This window comes from Podarcis melisellensis, assembly GCF_964234715.1.
Source record: "Podarcis melisellensis genome assembly, chromosome: 18".
Taxonomy (NCBI): Eukaryota; Metazoa; Chordata; class Lepidosauria; order Squamata; family Lacertidae; genus Podarcis; species Podarcis melisellensis.
The window spans coordinates 6,683,258-6,706,747 of NC_138536.1; the positions used below are offsets into that span (position 1 = coordinate 6,683,258).

General features: G+C 48.5%; 1 protein-coding gene across 1 annotated transcript in view; it reads left to right on the forward strand.

Annotated features, from left to right (window-relative positions):
- Positions 1-1,948: 1,948 nt before the first annotated feature.
- The window catches only part of HDGFL2 (HDGF like 2), a 31,468-nt gene continuing 9,926 nt past the window's right edge, over positions 1,949-23,490 (forward strand). Inside the window, exons 1-8 of the mRNA XM_081895568.1 lie at positions 1,949-2,113; positions 12,214-12,290; positions 12,400-12,538; positions 14,015-14,227; positions 16,339-16,458; positions 18,862-18,933; positions 20,228-20,390; positions 23,092-23,170. Coding sequence (XP_081751694.1) covers positions 2,042-2,113; positions 12,214-12,290; positions 12,400-12,538; positions 14,015-14,227; positions 16,339-16,458; positions 18,862-18,933; positions 20,228-20,390; positions 23,092-23,170 — 935 coding nt within the window. The 5' untranslated portion in view covers positions 1,949-2,041. The remainder of the gene's footprint in view (positions 2,114-12,213; positions 12,291-12,399; positions 12,539-14,014; positions 14,228-16,338; positions 16,459-18,861; positions 18,934-20,227; positions 20,391-23,091; positions 23,171-23,490) is intronic.

Here is a 23,490-nt window from a genome sequence, read left to right on the forward strand (position 1 = left end):
TTTAGATCCTATGACCTGGTTGAAAAAGATAAACCTGGAAGAGAGGCATTTGTTATGCAAACGAGACACCTTGCCCATGATGCTTCACGACTAGTCCTCCTAAGGCACATTTCTTGCTTTTATTTCCCCAGTGAAAACGCCTTTCCACCTGAGAGTTCGGAGCCTTGGGCAAAACACAGGTTGGGGCCTGATTGCAGATGCCAATTAGGAACACTGTGCCAACTTTGTAGCTCCAGGCAGCACCGTTAAAGTAGCTGCTTTTAGGAGAGCTGATTTTTAAAAGAGAAAGAAGATCTGGTGCTTTAAAAATAAAATGCAATGCCTTTTCTGCTTCCTCTTTCTCACACACACAGTCTTTGCATAGCACTCTCATGCACCTTTGAGCACGAATTATATATTATATTATATTTATAGAGTGTTGGAGTGGACATAGATTGGGTGCCTTTGACTCAGTCACACCCTTTTCCTCTGTTAACAGTCTAGCCTAGGGGTCGGCAACCTACGGCCCGTGGGCCACGGCGGTATATAAATTTAAGAATTAATGATGACCATTTTCTTTTAAAAAGAAAGATGGAGTTTACAGTACAAATGCAACAACAACACAACAAACAAAATTGTGATCCTTAGGCGGTATATCAATTTAAGAAATAACGACGATGACCATTTTCTTTTATTATTATTAATTTATTTTTAAAAGAAAGCTGGAGGTTTATTCTGCATCTCCTGTCCGTGCCCAATATTCCCCTGCAAGGTGTTAATACTTGTGCAGACTTTCTAACCCAGGAAGACACCTGTTTCAGCGATGATATTTAAAATAATAATAACTCAAGAATAGGCTCGATGAAATCATTGCGTTTATTAATGAAAATTTGTACACAGCATACACAGCCTGAATGTTAGAATAACGTTGGTTTAGAAATTATGTGGTTCCCAGCTGTAATGGATAAGTAAAAAAGAAAAGAGAGACTAAAAATTAAATGAAAAATAAGGGAAAGGATTTGCTGAATTAATAAATTAGAAATTGGAATACAGAAAGGGGAGGTATAAGGAAGTCGGGGAAATAAGTTATAAGAAAATAAGGGACTGAAATTATACTTGTCTTTATTTTATTTTTGTTTGTATTATTGTATTGTTTAGTTTTGTTTTTATAAAATGTTGGAAACTTTAATAAAAATCTTTAAAAAAATAATAATTTGTACACAGCCCTTTATCCGAAGATCCCAGGGCGGTTTGCAGGAGTAGGAACACGAAGCGAGAACGCAAAACGTGCAGTTAAAAACAAGAACACCCTGCAACTGCTCTTCCCCTTTGATTCATTTCATCCATTCATTTCCCATGCGCCTGAGAATTCAGCTGTGTGAGAGGACCAAGAGCTCTCCAGAGCATGTGCAGAGTGCCAGCTCCCTTCCCCTTCCCCAAACCCTTGAGGCGGCAGAGCCCCCAGGCTCTTTCCCATCTCGTGGGTCCGAGGAGCCCCACGTTGCCCCAAGCCCAATCCCTCGCCTTGCAAGGGTCGGGGGTCAGACTAGATGACCCCCAGGGGTCCCTTTTTCGCGAGTCCCAACGGCTTTCTTCCCTCAGCCCCGCCTTTTTAAAAAAAAGCCCCGCCCCCTTCCCTCATTTCCCCCCTTTTTCTTTTTACCCAGCCTGCCCCAACGAGGCCCCGCCTCCCCTCTGAGGGAGGCCCTTCTCCGATTGGGCGAAGGGCGCGCGCGCGCGCGCCAGCCATGCCAGCCGGCCAATGAGCGAGGAGGGCGGCGTCGGAGCGGCAGGCGGCGAGAACCAATCATCTCCTCCGCTTTTTTTTTCCCTCCCCAACAAGGCCCCGCCTCCCCCTGAGGGAAGCCGCCCTCCGATTGGGCGGGAGGTGCCGGCCAATGAGCGAGGAGGGCGGCTTCGGAGCGGCAGGCGGCGAGAACCAATCGGCTCCTTTCTTTCCCCCCTTCAAGAGGCCCGGCGGCCACGCCCACCCCCGCTCCCGGTTGCCTGGCGAAGCCTGAGGCCTGGCTGGGGCCTGCTCGCCAGCCAGCCAGCCGCCGAGATGCCGCACGGCTTCAAGGCCGGAGACCTCGTCTTCGCCAAGATGAAGGGGTACCCGCACTGGCCGGCCAGGGTGAGGGGACATTCCTCTACCTCCATATCTATATATATGGCGTGAGGGGGGGGGGGAGAGATATAGATACTGAGGGGAGGGGGGGCTCCTCGTTGCTTAGCAACCGCCATGGGGGGGGAGGGAGGGAGTGACGTCTCTCTCTCCCCCCCCCCCCGTTTTCCTCTCTCTGCTTCTGAGGCTGCGCCTTACGGGGGCTGTTCTACGGCGCCCTCTAGCGGCGGAGGCGGGAGCAGCACCTTGAGGAGCACCAGCCCTTTTTGTGTGTGATCGCTGTGTGTTTGTGTGATGTTAGGCCTCTTTTCCACCACCCATTAAAACAAGGCTTTGGGGGGGGGAGGTAGGGGCAAGGGAGAGAGGAAGGGGGCCGGGCTCCTGCTAGCATTGCAAAAAAACCCCCCCATGAGATTGGGGGGGGTGTTGCCTGGCCCCAAATGTGTCTCTAAAATGCATGTGCAGTTTTGTGTTTTTGTGTTTTGCATTGTGGTTTGCAGTCCTGTCAACCGGGTAGCCAGGGCGGCATACAAATTTTAATAATTATGCATGCATAATGTGCATGCATGAATGTGTCCGTGATTGCATGTGATTTCATGCATGCAGGAACGCATGCGTGCGCTTGCTTGTACATATTTTTTTTTTATTTTTGGAGCGGATGGGGTCCCCAGCAAGGGGGAGATTGGGCCTACAGAAGCTACGGCGGTATACAAGTTTTGTGTATTTGTGTGTTGTTGTTTTTTGCATTGTGGTTTGCAGTCCTGTCAACCGGGTAGCCAGGGCGGCATACAAATTTTAATAATAATTCATAATGTGCATGCATGAATGTGTGCATGATTGCATGTGATTATGCATGCATGAATGTGTGTGTGTGCTTGCTTGTACAGATTTTTTATTTTTGGAGCGGATGGGGTCCCCAGCAAGGGGGAGAAATAGCCCTACAGAAGCTAGGGCGGTATACAAATTTTAATAATAATACAGTGGTACCTCGGGTTACAGACGCTTCAGGTTACAGACTCCACTAACCCAGAAGTAGTGCTTCGGGTTAAGAGCTTTGCTTCAGGATGAGAACAGAAATCGTGCTCCGGCCGGGCTCCTGCTAGCATTGCAGCCCACCCACACTATGGATCTCAGGGGGGTTGCGGAGGAGCCCCAAATGTGTCTCTAAAATGCATGTGCAGTTTTGTGTATTTGTGTGTTGTTGTTTTTTGCATTGTGGTTTCCAGTCCTGTCAACCTGGTAGCCAGGGCGGCATACAATTTTTAATAATAATGCATGCGATTATGCATGCAGGAACGCGTACGTGTGCTTGCTTGTACGGATTTTTTATTTTTGGAGCAGATGGGGTCCCCAGCAAGGGCCTACAGAAGCTAATACAGTGGTACCTTGGGTTACAGACACTTCAGGTTACAGCCTCCGCTAACCCAGAGGTAGTGCTTCAGGTTAAGAGCTTTGCTTCAGGATGAGAACAGAAATCGTGCTCCGGCCGGGCTCCTGCTAGCATTGCAACCCACCCCCACTATGAGACTGAGGGTGCGGCGGAGCCTGGCCCCAAATGTGTCTCTAAAATGCATGGGCAGATTTGTGTATTTATTTATTTTTTGCATTTTTTGCATTGTGGTTTCCAGTCCTGTCAACCAGGTAGCCAGGGCGGCATACAAATTTTAATAATAATGCATGTGATTATGCATGCATGAAGGTGTGTGTGTGCTTGCTTGTACATATTTTTTATTTTTGGAGCTGATGGGGTCCCCAGCAAGGGGGAGAAATAGCCCTACAGAAGCTACGTCGGTATACAAATTTTAATAATAATACAGTGGTACCTCGGGTTACAGATGCTTCAGGTTACAGACTCTGCTAACCCAGAAATAGGACCTTGGGTTAAGAACTTTGCTTCAGGATGAGAACAGAAATCGTGCTCCGGCCGGGCTCCTGCTAGCATTGCAACCCACCCCCACTATGAGACTGAGGGTGCGGCGGTTGCCTGGCCCCAAATGTGCCTCTAAAATGCATGGGCAGTTTTGTGGTGTTGTGGTTTTTTTGGGTTTTTTGTTGTTGTTGTTTTTTGCATTGTGGTTTCCAGTCCTGTCAACCGGGTAGCCAAGGCGGCATACAAATTTTAATAATAATGCATGTAATTATGCATGCAGGAATGTGTGTGTGTGCTTGCTTGTACAGATTTTTTATTTTTGGAGTGGATGGGGTCCCCAGCAAGGGGAGATTGGGCCTACAGAAGCTACGGCGGTATACAAATTTTAATAATAATGCAGTGGTACCTCGGGTTACAGACGCTTCAGGTTACAGACTCCGCTAACCCAGAAATAGGACCTCGGGTTAAGAACTTTGCTTCAGGATGAGAACAGAAATTGTGCTCTGGCGGCGCAGCAGCAGGAGGCCTCATTAGCTAAAGTAGTGCGTCAGGTTAAGAACAGTTTCAGGTTAAGAACAGACCTCCGGATCGAATTAAGTACTTAACCCGAGGTACCACTGTAATGTATGTGATTATGCCATAGCTGTCAACGTTTCCCTTTTTTTAAAGGGAAATTCCCTTATTCTGAATAGGATTCCACGCAAGAAAAGGGAAAATCTGACAGCTATGGATTATGCGTGCATTTGCTTGTTTGTACAAATTATTGGGGGGGGGCCTACAGAAGCTATGTGGGTAACATACATGATATATGCATGTATGCATGGAGTTCAAAGAAGCGGGTGTGGGTGCACATGTGTGAGACCGTTGCAATGCTGAGGAGAGATTTGCCCTCAAGGTTTGGCGCCGAGGGGTTTGGGTCAGGAAGCCTGTCATTGAATTCTCCTCTTAAGTCCAAGGAGGGGGTTGGAGGGATTGTGTTGGGCATGTGTGCACAATACTTAAATTTAATTATATTTATATCCTATTCCACCGTGGAACCCCAGGTGTCTTCCTTAGGCGGTCGTCTGTCTGGGTGCTGACCAGATCTGGATCTGCTTAGCTTTGCCAAGGTTGCTCCAGGGTCTACTCTTAAGACCCCGGGATGTTAATAGTTAATGGAATCGCTCCCACTTGCTAATTTGGGAGGGGTGGGGAATGAGGTGAAATGGGACCCCTGTGGAGACTCTATATATAGGGTCTCCAATGGGGGCCCTGTCTACTCCCTCCAAAATAACGCTGGCTGTGGAATTGAATCATAGAATCATAGAGTTGGAAGAGACCACAAGGGCCATCGAGTCCAACCCCCCCCCCCCGCCAAGCAGGAAACACCATCAGAGCACTCCTGACATATGGTTGTCAAGCCTCTGCTTCAAGACCTCCAAAGAAGGAGACTCCACCACACTCCTTGGCAGCAAATTCCACTGTCAAACAGCTCTTACTGTCAGGAAGTTCTTCCTAAGGTTTAGGTGGAATCTTCTTTCTTGTAGTTTGGATCCATTGCTCCGTGTCCGCTTCTCTGGAGCAGCAGAAAACAACCTTTCTCCCTCCTCTATGTGACATCCTTTAATATATTTGAACATGAGTTAATTTTATAGTGAAATGATTTTAGAATGTTTTATCATTTTACTGTTGTTAGCCGCACTGAGCCCGGCCTTGGCTGGGGAGGGCGGGATATAAATAAAAATTTATTATTATTATTGGCATCTGTCTGTCTCAAGAGACAATGGAATGCGCCTTTGGAGGGGGGAGTCAATCTGCTGTATTAGCAGCGCTGAAATGACCTTCTGTGGTGCAGTGTGTATGGCCTTGGCTGTGTGTCTGGGGGTCCTGGAACCTCCCACTGTTGACGAGAAAGACTTCATGCAATCCATACATGCATACACACATTCACTCACTCAGATGTTATGTGTGCCCTTTTCTCCGTCTATGCCATGGGTAGGCAAACTAAGGCCCGGGGGCTGGATTTGGCCCAGTCGCCTTCTAAATCCGGCCCACGGATGGCCCAGGAATCAGCGTGCTTTTACACGAGTAGAATATTTGCTTTTATTTAAAATGCATCTCTGAGTTATTTGTGGGGCATAGGAATTTGTTCATTTTTTTCCCTTCAAAATATAGTCCGGCCCCACACAAGGTCTGAGGGACAGTGGACCGGCCCTCTGCTGAAAAAGTTTGCTGACCCCTGGTCTTGTGAGATACAATAAGTACAGTCTGTGCATTCCCCCCCCCCCAACAACATATTCACACACAGAACATGAGGGTCTACCTGGAATCTCCGTCCCAACTGTGCATTAGTCAGTAACCAAATACTTTTGTGAAACTGGTGGCAGAAATGTTTGTGCAGTAGGTAGTTTGGGACAGGGTACTTTTTTTTTTTTTGCATCAAGGATTTTCTATGCAGTTGGCCTTACATGCCACTTGTATCCCTCCAAAACTGTGTGTGCGGTGTGTGGACCAGCCTCTTGTTTGTGATATTCTGTTGGGGCAGTGTTGTGCAATGAGGAGAGAGAAGAGGTACATTTTCCTGTACCCTAAGAGTTCTGATGGGGTTATCCCTAATGTCTGCCACCCTTGTGTTGAGGCCCCTTATTCCTGTAAAAGGAATCATACAATAGGGCAACCCTAGATAATTGGCATCCTAGTGCACCAGCCTTGGAAAATTATGGGGAGGGGTGCTTCTTTCCTCACCCCAATTTTTTCCTCTTTCATCGCTCCCCCCCCCTCAGTTGTTCAATGGAGCCAATTGGCTTCATATACAGTGGTGCCTGTGATGATAATAATAATTATGTGATGAGTGGTACCAGTGGTGATGATGATGATGATATCCTCTGGGACCTGTGCTGGGTACAAGGCAGAACATTTTGCACAGAATATACCCCTTGTTGCCCCAGGGCCCCCCTTCCCAGTTATAAAATGGGTGTCCGCCCCCTCATTTTGTCATTTTGTGAGGTAACGTATTTTTTGCACCACAACACTCACTTTTTTCCTCCTAGAAAGTAAGGGGAAATGTCTGTGCGTGTTATGGAGCGAATGCCTGTGGGTGGCGGGGGGGGATCTGCTGCAGTCATGAGCAGAGGATCCATGGTTCCCCTTCCTTCCCTCCTCCGTGGTTACAAAGCATAGATCCACATGGATCCTCAGGATTTTTGCATTGGGCTACTCCAAACTCGCTCCTGCCAACCTAGCAGTTATAAAATGGGTGTTGGAAGAAGAGGGAGTTGGGAGAGATCAGCTGAATCAGTTTTCCCTTTGTCTCCCTTTTGCTGGTTGGCAGGAAACCTTGGTGGGATTGGGGGGGGGGGGAGAGATAGCAGATTAGAAATGTTCCTGTAGGAAACAGTGGAATTTCTGGGCTTGTTACACAGACCCTTTCCCAACATAGGGTTTTCTGGGGACACATCCCAGTACGTTTTCAAGCACAATTCAAAAGTCTTGGTGCTGACCTTTAAAGCCCTAAACGGTCTCAGCTCAGTATCCCTGAAGGAGCGTCTCCACCCCCATCATCAGACACTGAGGTCCAGCACCGAGGACCTTCTGGCCGTTCCCACACTGCTAGAAGTGAGATTACAGGGAACCAGGCAGAGGGCCTTCTTGGTGGTGGTGCCCTCCCCTTGGTGGTGGTGCCCTTGGTGGTAGTGCCCATATCAATGAAATAAACAGCTGTCTGACTTTTAGAAGACACCTGAAGGCAGCCCTGTTTAGGGAAGTTTTTAATGTCTAATGTTGTACAATTTTTTATGTGCTGTAAGCCGCCCAGAGTGGCTGGGGAAAGCCAGCCAGATGGGTTGGGTATAAATAATAACTTATCAATTAATTATTCAGAAATTATTTGGGAAGGGGAGGGGGCCGGCCTGAAGTTGACAGCCGGATAATCTCTTGATGACTTGACTGTATGAAACAGCATCCTAATACTCTCTCTCTTCCCAGTTATAAAATGGGTGTTGGAACGGAATGGGAAGGGTTCCAGTTTTCTCCTCCCCATTGTTTTATTTATTTGCTTCACTGACAATCCGCCCCCTCATTTTGTCATTTTGTGAGGTCGTTTAGGCTGAGAGACTTACTGGCCCAGGGTTACCCTTTGAACTTAACGTCCGAGTGAGAATTTGAACCCCTATCTCTCAGGTCCTAGCTTGACATTCCAAGCACGCTAGCCTTATTTTGCAAAAGCCCAGCCTATACGTTTGCTATCCAAATGGGGTTCTCTTCCCTGCCCCCTTTTGTACTGTGGATTCACATACTAGGACTTCCTTGGGATTCTGGCACTTCCAGTGGAATCTCTTCAGGGTCAGAAACTCGGGTATATAAGCCAATCGCCAAATGGCACCTTAAAACCTGGGTTGCTGTCACCACAGTGGGATGTCCAGGCGCCATTCAAGTTACTGATAACTGTTTTTATTATTCATTTCACTTCTATACTGCTTTATATTTTAAAGGGGAAATCTCAGAAGCGTTTACAAGACATTAAAACTTCAAATAAAACAATCCAGAATGCTTTAGCTGAGATTCCTGCTGCACTAGATGGCCTTTGGTCTCCTTCCAACTCTATGATGATTCTAAAACAAATGCAGACTTCCAGGAAAATATTTCAGTTCCTTCTCTAAGAGACACTTTCTTTCCCTGTACAGTGGTACCTCGGGTTACATACGCTTCAGGTTACATATGCTTCAGGTTACAGACTCCGCTAACCCAGAAATAGTGCCACGGGTTAAGAACTTTGCTTCAGGATGAGAACAGAAATTGTGCTCCGGCGGCGTGGTGGCAGCGGGAGGCCCCATTAGCTAAAATGGTGCGTCAGGTTAAGAACAGTTCCAGATTAAGAACGGACCTCTGGAACGAATTAAGTACTTAACCCGAGATACCACTGTATTTATTTACCTACTTAATGTATAAAGGTAAAGGGACCCCTGATCATTAGGTCCAGTCGTGACCGACTCTGGGGTTGTGGCACTCATTTCGCTTTATTGGCCGAGGGAGCCGGTGTACAGCTTCCGGGTCATGTGACCAGCAGGACTAAGCCACTTCTGGCGAACCAGAGCAGCGCACGGAAAAGCCGTTTACCTTCCCGCCAGAGCCGTACCTATTTATCTACTTGCACTTTGATGTGATTTCAAACTGCTAGGTTGGCAGGAGCAGGGACCGAGCAACGGGAGCTCACCCCATCACGGGGATTCAAACCGCCGACCTTCTGATCGGCAAGCCCTAGGCTCTGTGGTTTAACCCACAGCACCACCTGCGTCCCACTTAATGTATAGATCGGCCCTATAACAGGACTCTAGGAAGCCAAGGTGGGGTAGTGGCTAGAGTGTGGGAGATCAGGGCTCAAATCCCCGATCCGTCATGAAGCTCACTGGGTGACCTTGAAGTCAGTCACAGCTTCTTTACCTACCTCACACGGTCTTTGTAGGGATTAATGACGGAGGGGCATGCACCATGTACTCCTGTGGGGGGGGGAAGGTGGGATATAAATGCAATAAATAATGTATTTTGCTCACCTGCTTAAGAAAGCTGGAGAGGCCAGCCAGATGGAGATGGCAGTCGCCAGCTTGGCACCCAGAGATCTCCATGTGGTTACAGTTAGACTCGTGCCAGTGGCAAAACAGGCCTGGCACCAGGGGGATCTCAAACACTGCTTCATCCCTACATTGACTCCCAGGATGTTTCTGAGCACAATTCAAAGTGTTGGTGTTGACCTTTAAAGCTCTAAACAGCCTCGGCCCAGTATACCTGAAGGAGTGTCTCCACCCCCATCGTTCTGCCCGGACACTGAGGTCCAGCACCGAGGGCCTTCTGGCGGTTCCCTCACTGCGAGAAGCAAAGCTACAGGGAACCAGGCAGAGGGCCTTCTTGGTAGTGGCACCCACCCTGTGGAACGCCCTCCCACCAGATGTCAAAGAGATAAACAACTACCTGACATTTAGAAGACATCTGAAGGCAGCCCTCCCTGTTCAGGGATGTTTTTTATGTGTGACATTTTAACAAATTTTTAATCTTTGTAGGAAGCCGCCCAGAGTGGCTGGGGAAACCCAGCCAGATGGGCGAGGTACAAGTAAATTATTATTATTATTATTATTATTATTATTATTATTATTATTATTATTATTGATGTAGCATGGGGCACGATGGCTCTGCTGTACCTTTGCTATTGGAGGCAACGTGCTTCTGAATGCTAGTTGCTGAAAACCACAGGAGGGGAGAGGGCTGTTACAATCCAGTTGTGCTTGTTGCCTTCTTACTGCGATATCTGGTCAGTAACTCTGGGGGAGGGTGCTGGACCAGTTGAACCACTGCTGGCCCCCTGCCTGCTGCTTTTGGTCCTCCTGCACCAAGAGGGGGGAAGAAGAGAATGTGATCATGCATCGTTTGAGCATGTCCCAGGATCACACTGTTGTTGGACTGGGTGTTTTGTCTTCTTGCCCTTTGCTTTAAAAGAAGGTCTGGGAGAAGCTGTAGATGAGCGGACAGAGCCCTGGCTTTGCACTCAGAAAGTGCCAGCTTCATTCCCCATCCTCTTGTGTTAAAAGGATTCCGTAGCAGGAGGCATGAGATTCCTGCATTGCAGTGGATCGACCCTTGGGATCCCTTGCAACTTTGATCCCAAGGCCCTTTGACAAACCAGCAACACTGGGGGTGTGCAGTTTGACCTATCAACCAAGCAGCTTCCCCACAGGTGACCCTGCCATTGGGCATTGCTTTGGGTTTCAATATGCCATACAAGATATCCATGCAACGATCCTGCTTCCATGTGCTTCTGGAGTCTACTCTCAGGTGAAATTTGACACCTGCACTGGCAGTACTGGGGTCTTGCAATGCAAACCATTACAGTGGTACCTCGGGTTAAGAACTTAATTCGTTCTGGAGGTCCGTTCTTAACCTGAAACTGTTCTTAACCTGAAGCGCCACTTTAGCTAATGGGGCCTTCTGCTGCTGCTGCGCCGCGTCGCACGATTTCTGTTCTCATCCTGAAGCAAAGTTCTTAACCCCAGGTACTATTTCTGGGTTAGCGGAGTCTGTAACCTGAAGCATATGTAACCTGAAGCATATGTAACCTGAAGCGTATGTAACCCGAGGTACAGTGGTCGGCTCCCCACTACCCCAAATCTTCACTTCTGCGCCTTGAAAGCGTTCTAGGCACCTTGGGACAGACAAGAACCTTTGCCTGTACAGTGGTACCTCAGGTTACATACGCTTTGAAACTCACCAGGCGCATTTTGCACGTGGCTGTCGGCCACTTGCGACCAAGTGAAGACACCGGGGTGCCAGGATGGCACCCGGCACCTCCACCATCTGGCTGGCTGGCATGCAGGCACACAGCAGCATCTTTTTGTTGCTATGAAGCAAGTCACCTGTCTCACGCCATAGCACTTCAGCAAAAGAGCACAATCTTCTGCTGTGAACCAGCTGACTTGCAAAGTAGCGCAGCAGCAGCAGCAGCAAACTCTTTCCTTGAAGTGTGCAAATTAATCTCATTTTGAAACTGGCAGAGCTGAGACCTTGCCCTAACGCTGAACCGAACCCAAAGGTTTAACGGTATTTCTTCTCTCTCATCCTGTTCCGTTCTGATTCAGCCGTTAACTTAAAATGATTTAATTACTGGCTTCGTTACTTTGAACTTATTCAGGTTCACATTGTACAAATTGATGTCATCAACTACTATTCTTGTGGAGTAAGTCTGTTGGGAGTGGATATAATGATGAATATTTAATGAGAGACCTTTTTTATTTTTAAACACGGTGACGGATCCAAAGGACATTGCTTCTTCCTCCTTGTCGCTTCAGCTGATCTTAAAAGGAGTCTCCCCTGAACAGGATTTGTTGACAGAAACCTGAGAACTTGCAGTGGAAAGGGGCAATTTTAGAAGCCCACATAATTGCTTAGGAGCATGCCTGTTTTCTTGACTGTTTTCACACACTACTGTCCTGTAGAATTCTATCAGTTATATTTTATACGCACAATCAGAATGAATTTCAGGAGCCAAAATGTGTTTTCTGTGCTCTTAACCCAAGCGTAGCAGATGTTGTGGGACTACAACTCCCATCGTCTCCAGCAAGCATGGCCAGTGGACAGGGATGATGGGAGTTGTAGTCCAACAAAATCTGGACTGCACATTGGCCAGCCCCACTTTAACCACGATACCAAGGTGGTTCTCTGCAATAATCATTCAAGCCAACCTTGTTGATCCCATTTGACTTTCTCTTCTTTTCAGATCGACGATATCATTGACGGCGCAGTGAAGCCCCCGCCCAACAAATATCCCATTTTCTTCTTCGGCACCCATGAGACGTAAGTTCCGGTCTCGGGATCTGGGGCAGGGCACAGCTTTCCCTCGTTTCGTTTGCTCGATGCCGTCCTGCTCCATTCTCTAACCTTTGCTTTTCCTTCTCTGCCCCAGGGCCTTCTTGGGACCCAAAGACCTCTTCCCTTACGAGAAATACAAGGACAAATATGGAAAGCCCAACAAACGGAAAGGCTTCAACGAAGGATTGTGGGAGATCCAGAACAACCCGCATGCCAGTTACAGTGCACCTCCGGTAAGTGGCGTCAAGGACAGCCTTGCTGGAGCTACAATAGTTGGCTTTGTACATCCCGCTCAGGGCAACATACATTGGGGTGGGGAACTTCTGACCCTCCAAACGTGGGGCTGCAACTCCCATCTGTTGGTCCTGCTGTCTAGAGGGCCAAACATTCCCAACCCCTGACACAAATAATTCTGCACCCACACTAGGGCACGTCGGTCATCTGCATCAAAAGCAACAGCTTTACAACATGTTAAAAGACTTACAGATTGATAGTGGCACAAGCTTTAGTGGTCTACAGTCCACCAGATTCATGATGCATTTATACCTGCTGGGGTTGTTTTGGGGGGTGGGTGGGATGGACTGTACACAGCAAGATTGGAAGGAAGTGAAATGCAGAAAATATGAATGGTGACACAATGGCCGGCCACCAAGGCTGTCATTGGTAACACAGACATCCTGGCACTGAAAAGCCAATTAACACTGTGGTTTAAAAAATGGAGGGACTCCTTCGGGTATTTTGGGTCCAAGCTGTTTAGGGCATTAAAAAGTAAGTATCAGGATTTTAAGGGACACAGGTGCTGTGGTCTAAAGCACAGAGCTTTTTGGGCTTACTGATCAGAAGGTTGGCAGTTCGAATCTTTGTGATGGAGTGAGCTCCTGTTGCTCTGTCCCAGCTTCTGCCAACCTAGCAGTTCAAAAGCACACCAGTGCAAGTAGATAAATAGGTACTGCTGTGCTGGGAAGGTAAACGGTGTTTCCATTCACTTTGGCTTCTGTCACAGTGTTCTGTTGCGCCAGAAGCAGTTTAGTCCTGCTGGCCACATGACCCGGAAAGCTTTCTGTGGACAAACACCGGCTCCTTCGACCTGAAAGCAAGATGAGTACCGCTGCCCCATAATCGCCTTTGACTGGGGTCCTTTACCTTTTATCTTTTTACCCGCACTTTAAATTGAGCTCAGGAGCAAATATAGGTAGGCAATGTGATTCTTTCAAAATAGGTATAATGTGAACATCTTTCCTAAAAAGATAATTCCGTGTAGAAATGAAATAAATAATAACAACAACTCTGGCTATACTGGTTAAAATGGTAGCAGGCAGCCTGCAGTAACTGAAGCTTCAGAATAGCCTTGAAGGGCAGGCCTACATATAATGCATTACAGTAATCTAGCCGAGATGGGGTACCAGAGCACGGGTTATAGAATCGTAGAGTTGTAAGCTCTTGCAATTCAGGAATCTCTTGCCCAACATGGGGCTTGAACCTGAGATTAAGAGGTGGAGGTGAGGAAGATTAGCCTGAGCAACAGTGACTGGCCCAAGGTTCGTGGTTGAGTGAGGAGGTGAACCTGAGTCTCCACATACACCATTGATAGGCTTCTGCTCCCGGACCTCCTCTGTTTCTTTCTTCGCGGAATTGTGCGTGGGGATTTACAAAGGTTTTTAGGAAAAATATCTTACCATTTGCCTGTCTTCCTTTCCCTCCCCCATCAGCCAATAAGCTCCTCCGATAGTGAAGTCCCTGACATTGACCCCATAGTTGGCGGAGGCGGAGGAGCCGGAAGCGACATCGCGGAGGAGGAGGAATCTGCCCCGATGGCCGCAGTCGGTGCCGCGGGAGTGACCGTGGAGAAAATGCAGAGCGACGACGAGTCGGACAGGGGAAGCGATCACAGTGGTCTGAAGCGGAAGCCGTTAGCCATGAAAGTGAGTGTAGCCGCTGGGGAGTGAAAGTGCTTCCACCCCCCCACCCCCAGCCCTGGTCTCCCACTGTGGGCTCCCTGTCTAAAGTGGCCAGTTTGGGCAACAAAACCTCTCTGCTTAATATAAGGAGAGCTCTGTTTAAACAGACCAAAAGGCCTGTCTCATGGGTAGCTTGAGACCAGTGGCCCTCCTCCAGATGTTGTTGGACCCCAACTCCCACAATCCCTGGCTAGTATAGCCAGTGGTCAAGGGTGATGGGAGTTGAATCCGGCAACATCTGGAGGGCCACAGATTCCCCACCTCTGGCCTGTCTTTCCCACAGTGGATAGCCAGGGGTAGTCAACCTTTTTATACCTACCGCCCACTAATGCATCTTTCTTGATGGTAAAATTTCCTTACCGCCCACCAGTGCTCGATGGAAGAAGGATTCAGCTTTTGCTGTAGAACCCCCTACCACCCACCTAGAATCCTGAAACGCCCACTAGTGGGCGGTAGGGACCAGGTTGACAACCCCTGGGCTGAACAAATGCCTCTGGGAAGCCCAAGAGGCAACAACCATTTCCTAGGTCTCCAAGTGGGGATTTGACCAAGGCAGAATACTATTACAGTCGTCCCTTGGATCCCGAACGCCTTGCAAGTCAAATGTTTTGGCTCCCGAACACCACAAACCCAGAAGTGAGTGTTCTGGTTTGCAAACGTTCTTTGGAACCCGAAGGTGCGGCACGGCTTCTGATTGGCTGCAGGAAGCCATGCCTTGGTTTCCAAACATTTGGAAGTTGAATGGACTTCCTGAACGGATTCCGTTCAACTTCCGAGGTACGACTGTATTTCCCTTGAGCTGGACACTATGCAGTCAAGAATAGAAAAATCGGCTTTTTCTTCTGCTGCTGCATCCACACTGTTGACTCACGTTAAGCCTGTGGTCCACTAAAACCCCTAGATCTGTGTCACATGTACTATTGCCATTATAGGTGTCCCTCGTGTTTGTGCAGCTGGTTCTTCCTGTTTTAAGTGCAGAACCTCACCTATTGAAATTCATTCTGTCAGTTTAGGCTTAGTTCCTCAATCTGTTAAGGTCATCTTGAATCCCAATTCTGTCTTCTACCCTTTCCACTTTGGTGTCGTTTGCAAATTCGTTCGTTACATTGCAGTAGGGGAGTTGCTCCAGTTCCTTGGATTATTTTCATTGTTCTATCATCATCATCATCATCATAAATTTATACCCTGCCCATCTGGTTGGGTTTCCCCAGCCACGCTGGGTGGCTTCCAACAAAATATTAAAAATACATTAAATCATCAGTCTTTAAAAACTTCCCTAAAAAGGGCTGCCTTCAGATGTCTTCTAAAAGTCAGGTAGTTGTTTATTTCCTTGACATCTGATGGGAGGGCATTCCACGGGGTGGGTGCCACCACTGAGAAGGCCCTCTGCCTGGTTCCCTGCAACCACACTTCTCGCAGGGAGGGAACCGCCAGTAGGCCCTCAGAGCTGGACCTCAGTGTCCGGGCTGAACGATTCACGTGGAGACATTCCTTCATATTCTCTAGCTCTGTAACGTTCTTGTTACATAGCAGTGTGACATTTATAGGTGCTGTAACTCAGAGGCTGTTTTTGATGGGGGGCGGTCTGCAACATGGCTGCCATAAGAGAACTCCAGCCCTGGCAAAGAGGTTCACAGCAGCTGTTTGCCCCAAAGAAGTGATGGTCCGCTTTGGACCCTGTACAGAGAAGCTTTTTAAAGTTGTTGTTGCCATTTGAGTGCCTGCTGCTGGAAGAAGGAGAGAGGGCTATTGTGTACTGTTGCGTTGGGGGTTTCCCAAAGTTGGGTATCCAGCTGTTTTTGGACTACAACTCCTGTCATCCCTAGCTAGCAGGACCAGTTGTCAGGGATGATGGGAATTGTGGTCCAAAAACAGCTGGAGACCCAACTTTGGTGAACCCTGGGTTAGTGTATCTGGTTGGCCACTGTGAGAACAGATGGACCACTGGCAGGGCTCCTCATGTTTTTCCAGTGTCGCTGCCTAGAGCTGATTCTTTTTCCCCCCTACAAAGAGAAGTCTTTTCCCTGTTTTGCCTAGCAAGTCATCCCCGTCCTTTGCGCTTTCCCCTGTTTCAGATGCCAGCGGCGAAACGGCCGCGGAAATCATCCAGTGACCTCGACCAGGCCACTCCCTCACCGTCGGAAGAGGAGGAAAACTCTGAAAGCTCCTCTGAGTCTGAGAAGTACAGCGACCAGGTGAGGTTCAATTGATCTGGGCTGGAGGGCTAGGTGGCAAGTGTCGTTTTGATGGGAAGAGTCTGTTATTGACATATGAAGCCCTGGACAGCTTGGAGCAGGTTTATATACCTTTTGTACAGCCCAGTCACTGGTTGTGAAAAATGCTCATTGATTGGTAAAGGTAAAGGGACCCCTGGCCGTTAGGTCCATTCACGAACGACCCTGGGGTTGCGACGCTCATCTCGCTTTATTGGCTGAGGGAGCCGGCGTACAGCTTCCGGGTCATGTGGCTAGCAGGACTAAGCCGTTTCTGACGAACCAGAGCAGGGCACGGAGACGCCGTTTACCTTCCCGCCAGAGCAGTACCTATTGATCTACTTGCACTTTGAAGTGCTTTTGAACTGCTAGGTTGGCAGGAGCAGGGACCGAGCAACGGGAGCTCACCCCGTCAAGGGGATTTGAACCGCCGACCTTCTGATCGGCAAGTCCTAGGCTCTGTGGTTTAACCCACAGCGCCACCCGCGTCCCCATCTGTTACTATTTAACAGATTTATAGAAAGTTTGGAGAGCTTCTGCCAGTCAGTGTAGACAGTGAGCTTAGTTGGCCTGCGATTTCTTAAGTGATGCGCAGCAAAATAAAATACAGAATAATGTGCAACATAAAACAGTGGATTTTAAAAAGTGGTCACATTAAAATTAACATTCCGGACATGCCTGCTGATATAAAAACTCTCCCCTCCTCCCCCAGCATGCAGAAATCCGTACAATATTGGCGTGTGCCTTTCTAGCTGGAGGGTTTCTTCTGAAATGAAGGGGCTATAGTGTTGGATGCTGTCTTCTGATGAGACAGAGATTTGATTTCTGGGGCATGAACTAATTAGAAAGAACGTAATGAGGGTATTGGATAGCTATAAGCAAAAAAGAAATCAATCTTTTAGATGGCACCTCCTATAATTTAAATACAGTACCGTATTTTTCCGTGTATAAGGCTAGGTTTTCTTCTTTTAAAAATATGTTTGAAATTGGGAATCGTCTTACACACGGATACAATCTCCCTCCATTTTCTTAATTTGGAGTCCCCAAAAACAAGGGGTGTCTTATACACGGGGGCGTCTTGCACACGGGAAAATATGGTACATTATAAACAGCTCAGAGGTTTTATTACAAACAAGCGGTATAGCCATTGTGTTAAGTGAAAAATAGAGGATAGCAAGACTTTGCATTCTTATGAAGGGATGGCGGTTGGCGCTGTGATCTAAACCCCTGAGCCTCTTGGGCAGGGGTTGGCAAGGTTTACCTCACCTGGGCTGGTTCACTCTAGCGGAGATCCCTGCGGTTTCCAGCGTCTGCGCAGACATGATTTTAAGCGCTGCAGAAGCAAGTCGTCGTGCCACGCTGTGCCAGTTTAGTGCAGCGTGTGGGGACTCGCCAAGTAGGTGGTTCGGTTCAGGGGTGCCTCGTGAGCCGGTTAAACAACCCCCATGGGCTGCAGGTTGTTGATCCCTGCTCTTGGGCTGGCTGATAAGGAGGTCAGTGGTTCCAATCCCTGCGATGGGGTGAGCTCCCGTTGCTCTGTCCCAGCTCCTGCCGACCTAGCAGTTCAAAAGCACACTAGTGCAAGTAAATAAATAGGTACCGCTGCGTTGGGAAGGTAAACGGAGTTTTTGTGTGCTCTGACACTTGTCACGGTCCTCCGTGCACCAGAAGCAGTTCAGTCCTGCTGGCCACATGACCCGGAAAGCTTTCTGTGGACAAACGCCGGCTCCCACTGCCTGAAAGTGAGATGAGCGCCGCAACCCCATAGTTGCCTTTGACTGGATTTAACTGACCAGGGTTCCTTTACCTTTATCTTTTACTTATTGCCATGAGTTGTAGTTGAGTGGCTCCTAGAGTGGCTAGGGCAACCCAGTCAGATGGGCGAGGTACAATAATTAATTAACTATTAATTAATATTGTATTTTTATTGTATTAAGTTGGCTGTTGTTTTGGGGGATGGTTGGGGCGGGTGCAGGAGGCACGATACCCTGCCAGAATTTTGCAGTTGGAAGGGACCCTGGACGTCATCCTGTCCAGCCCCCCTGCGAAGCAGCCCTGCAAAGTGGGGAATTTGTGAAGGAGGCTGGTGTTACTCCAGCTACTGCTGTTGCGATTGGCACTGTGCCTACCTTGTAGGCACCCTGAGCTCTGCATAGAGGAACGTGGCCTTTAGGCCCAGCTGTGCCCATTTTCTGTGCCCGTCAAGTAGGGATAATGGATCTGATCAGTCTGTGAATCCTAGTTTCGTGCCCGAAATCAGGTGGCTTTCCTGCTTAAAAGGTCCCCGTGTAGACTGCTTTAAAAAAACTAGAATATTTCCCTCTTGTCCTGTGACAGGCCAAGGGTGTTGGCCTCACACCTAAATTCCTGTGTCTCCCTTTGCAGGACTTCACTCCAGAGAAGAAGCCTCCGCCAAGGGCTCCACGAAGGGCAGCTGCAGGCGGCTGGAAGAAAAAGGTAAAGTGCCCTTTAAATACAAAGGCCTCACTTGGGAGCCTATTTTTAAAAGAGAAGCCTGACCAGCTTTTCAGATAACCTTTTAATCAAACAGCTCTTTAAAGAAATGCCTGGTTTGAAGTATTGCTTATTCTATTACATTTCACTCCCAAGAAGACCCATTTATCCCAAATAGAACCCAGTAAAGGCAGGCGTGGGTGTGCAATATATATATATATATATATAAATGTGATCTCACTGAGATTCCAAAATGAAATTTGGCAGGGAGCTCTTAGACATATGAAATAATCCTTTTGGGGGGATTTTAAAATCGTATTCCATTTTTTAAAATCGTTTTTAAAATTTGTAAAACTTTTAAAATTTAATGTCCATCATGTGACATACCGTATTCAAGCCCATGAAGTTTTGAAGAGATATTTTTAGTTTTGAAATACAGTCAAACCTCGGCTCCTAAATGCCAAAAACCCCGGAAGTAAATGTTCCGGTTTTTGAAAGTTTTTCGGAAGCCGAACATCTGACGAAGCTTCTGCCTTAGCGCAGGAAGCTCCTTCATCCATTCGGAAGCTGTGCCTCAGTTGTCGAACATTTCGGAAGCCAAATGGGCTTCCAGAACGGATTCACAATGTCCTTTCTTCTATCGGATCAAAATGTGCAGATAACAGCAAAGGTTCCTAGGTTCATAGCAGGGGCAATCAGAATAAGGGCCACTAACTGATGGCTGATTCAGGACTTTAAATTGTGCTTTTATATCAAATTTCCTTTTTTTGCGTGTACTGCAATGTTTTATTGTTGCTATGGCCGTTGGCTAACACGAATAAAGTTTTATCTCTCTCTTCCGGAACGGATTACATTCGACAACTGAGGTTTGACTGTATCTCAGTTCTGGCCTGAGCTTTTAAGGTTTTTGTGTAGTCTAGCAAAATTGTCAGGGTTTTTGGTTTGAAATTTCAAACCCTCATAACTCGACAACAGGGTGAGATAAAAAAAAATAAAAAACTGAGATTTGGGAACTTCTCTTATACTACTTTTAGGAAACTGAAACCAATATAAAATGGTAAGGTGAAAGTCACTGGATCACGTGGCATGGCATGACCCAGAAGGACCCTAGGAAGCCACTCTGGTGTAGTGGCTAGCGGTCCGTCGAACTAGGATGCAGGAGATTTTGGAACACAGCTGCCGAGTGGTGGGCAAGTTGACCCTGTTCCCTTTGTGCCCTGCTCGATCATTGGCCAGGGAGGCACACACATGCTCTGGCCTGGTAGGCGTCTCCTTGCATTGTGTTGTGTCTTGGCAGAAAATCGAATCGGGCTCCGACTCGGATGCCAAGGCTGATTCGGAGGAAGAGGAGGAGGAGGAGGAGGACGACAGAGAGAATGTCAAGGCTCCCACACCCAAGTCTGATTCCGACTCCAACTCGGACGAGTCCGTCAAGAAGCCCTCCCGGGGACGGAAGCCGGGTAGGCGACCTGGTTTTCTTCCCGTAGCTCGGCCCGTTTATGGGTGTGTGTTGTGTGTTTTTGTCCAAAGGGTGAGTTGATGCCTTCAAAAATCTTCTTTGGCTGTCTTGGCATGAAATAGGTACTTCTTCAGCAGCGCCCCCATGTTAGGGTTAAACCTGGCTCTTGCAGGCTGCTACGTCCAACTGTTTGGGACTTCAGCTCCCAGCAGCTCCAGCAGCTGCTCTCTGACTTCTCATGCTTCCCACCTCCACATCCCTGCTGAGCAAGAGAGAACTGTGGGATGTTAGGTTGCGGCCCATGCTAGTCCCACTTACGCACAAGGCTTTCTGCTTGTGCAACAGGATTTCTTGCCCTCTCCTCCATGTATGGTGTCAGTCAAGTCTTCCGGGCAGACTTGTGGGGGGCGGGTGAACGTTCCATTGTGCAAGCGGAAAGCCTTGTGCTGCCGGCGAAACATTTGCCTTTAATGCTCTGCTGTACAGGCAACTCCCCATTTATGTGGGGGTTACGGCTCACCGGTGAAATGGCATGTACCGTATTTTTCGCCCCATAGGACGCACCTTGTTTTTTGGAGGGGAAATCAAGGGAAAAAATTTTATTCCCCCCTCAGGTTTGCGTAGCCATCCCCAAGCTAGAAGAGGGAGACGGAGCACTCCGTCTCCCTATTCTGCCTTCAGGGACAGCCTCCCTGCAGAGGCTTTGTGCAGCCATCCCCAAGCTAGAAGAGGGAGGCGGAGTGCTCTGTCTCCCTCTTCTGCCTTCAGGGGCAGCCTCTCTAGCCTCCCTGGAGCAGCGGCTCGCCCCGCTGTCCCCCGAGTTTGTGGGGCTGGCGGGGAGAAGAAACAAGCTTGCTTCTCCCCCCCGCCAGCCTCCAGATCAGGTCGGGGAATAACGGGGTGGCAGCGCTCCGCCTCCCCGCTATCCCCTGAGCTTGTGGGGCTGGCGGGGGGAGAAGCAAGCAGGCTTGCCAAGCTCTGCCACAACCGCTCCCTCCAAACCTCCTTGCTCAAACTCCCAACTCTTCAATGATCTGTTGCAAAGGCTCTTAGGGTTGCACTTGCAAAGTCTTGTGGGATTGCCGGGCACTGCTTTCGTGCCTTTTTTTTTTTTTTGCCCTTTCTGGGCTGTTTTTGCCATTTCTAAAGTCACTTCCAGGTTGAGTGTGGTCGTGTGTCAATTGGCGCGTCAACTGGTCGTTTCTTGTATTCCTTCCATTGTATTGCCAGGCAACCTGTTCCTTTCCTGACAAAGATTTCTTCTTGCATGACAAAACTCCCCCCCCATCTGTTCTGTGGGCTCTCCCAACCCTCCCAAGCAGATCTGGGGAGGACAGGCGCAATGAATATTGCCCCCTGGGTCTGCTGTAGCATGCCATGGGTTCATCGTGCACATTTGTCCTTGAGAGGGAAAGAGGAGGAGATTACATACCTTCTGGTGCGTAAAAAACAGATGGAAAACTCAGAAGTAAATAACCTGTTATCATTGCTACTATACCAGCACTACGACTGCTGCTGCTGTTTATCGATTTACATACTGCCTAATGCCCAGACTGTCTTCTAAGCTGTTTGCAAATTACGAAATCCCAAATGCACCATAGAAACAGTATGGTAAGAATAATACAAGGCTAAAAGCAGGAGATCCTTCTCAAGGGATCAAGAGAATGCTTCTGTAAGCAGGTGTGTGCGTCGGTAGACACCTGAGTGCCATTTGATGCGGGACGACTGTTTCTCTCCCTGTTTGCGGGATTCCTAGAGGCACTAGAAACAGGGAACAGTAAGCCCACAACTTGCACACATCCAGCTTTATGCACTTGGCAAAAAAAAATAAAAATTAAAAAAGCAGGTGGAAAGAGGCCAGGCGCCCGAGGAAAAAGGCTTGGGCACATTGCACCCAATGTGTTTTGACTATACGCAATTTTGGCTTTAGGTGCAGCCCCCAGAACGTAACCCCTGTGTAAGCTGAGGGCTTGTTGGACTGGACTGATCTAGCAGGACTCTTCCTATTTGCTGGTTCCCTCGCACTTTGGAAGCATTTTTACATCAATAAGACAGATCGTTCCCTCTCAAGCTTAATGGTCTACATGCACGATACAAAGGGAAGAGTAGGGTAAAGGGACCCCAGACTGTTAGGTCCAGTCGTGACCGACTTGGGCGTTGCGGCGCTCATCTCGCTTTATTGGTCGAGGGAGCTGGCGTTTGTCCGCAGACAGCTTCCGGGTCATGTGGCCAGCATGACAAAGCTGCTTCTGGTGAACCAGAGCAGCACATGGAAATGCCGTTTACCTTCCCGCCTGAGCGGTACCTATTTATCTACTTGCACTGGCGTGCTTTCGAACTGCTAGGTTGGCAGGAGCAGAGACTGAGCAACGGGAGCTCAATCCGTCATGGTGGATTTGAACCGCCGACCTGCTGATCGGCAAGTCCTAAGCTCTGTGGTTTAACCCACAGCACCACAGAAGCAAACTCGGGCACCTGCAATGCCCAGTCCAAATGGAAGGGGTTCGAGGAAAGGAGCGAACCTGCTTCCCTTCTCCCCCTCCGCCGCAGCCGAGTTCCTGTGTCGCGCATGCCCTTCCCCAAGTCACAGGAAAAGACTGCAGCTTTTTCCATGAGATGCGGGCGGGTTGCTTCACTTGAGAAACTGGGTGGCCAAGAGATGACTATAGCTAATTCTCTACTTGTTCCTCTCCCCATGGCAGCAGCTGAAAAGCCGCCCCCGAAGCCTCGTGGGAGGAAACCTAAGGCAGAGAGGCTTCCTAGCAGCTCCAGCAGCGACAGGTGAGCGAAGGTGGGGCTGTCGTGAGCACCGCGGCCATCGCTGCTTAATGCAGGAACCTACAGCAGGGGTCCACTAACCTCCCCGGACCAGCAGGCCCGTCTCGAGTGTAGAGAAGGTGCCGTGGGCATCAATTGCAAAGTGGCTGTTGGTGTTGCGATGGCATAGCACAGAATTTGGGAGAGAATTTGGGAGACCCTCCCGATAACGTTGTGCTTGTCGGGAAATCCCCTATGTCCTGCTGGTCCTGACTCTGGAGATCACACAGTGATTAGTCAGACACACTAAGTGCTATTGCTGTCTGATAACAACAGAGAACATT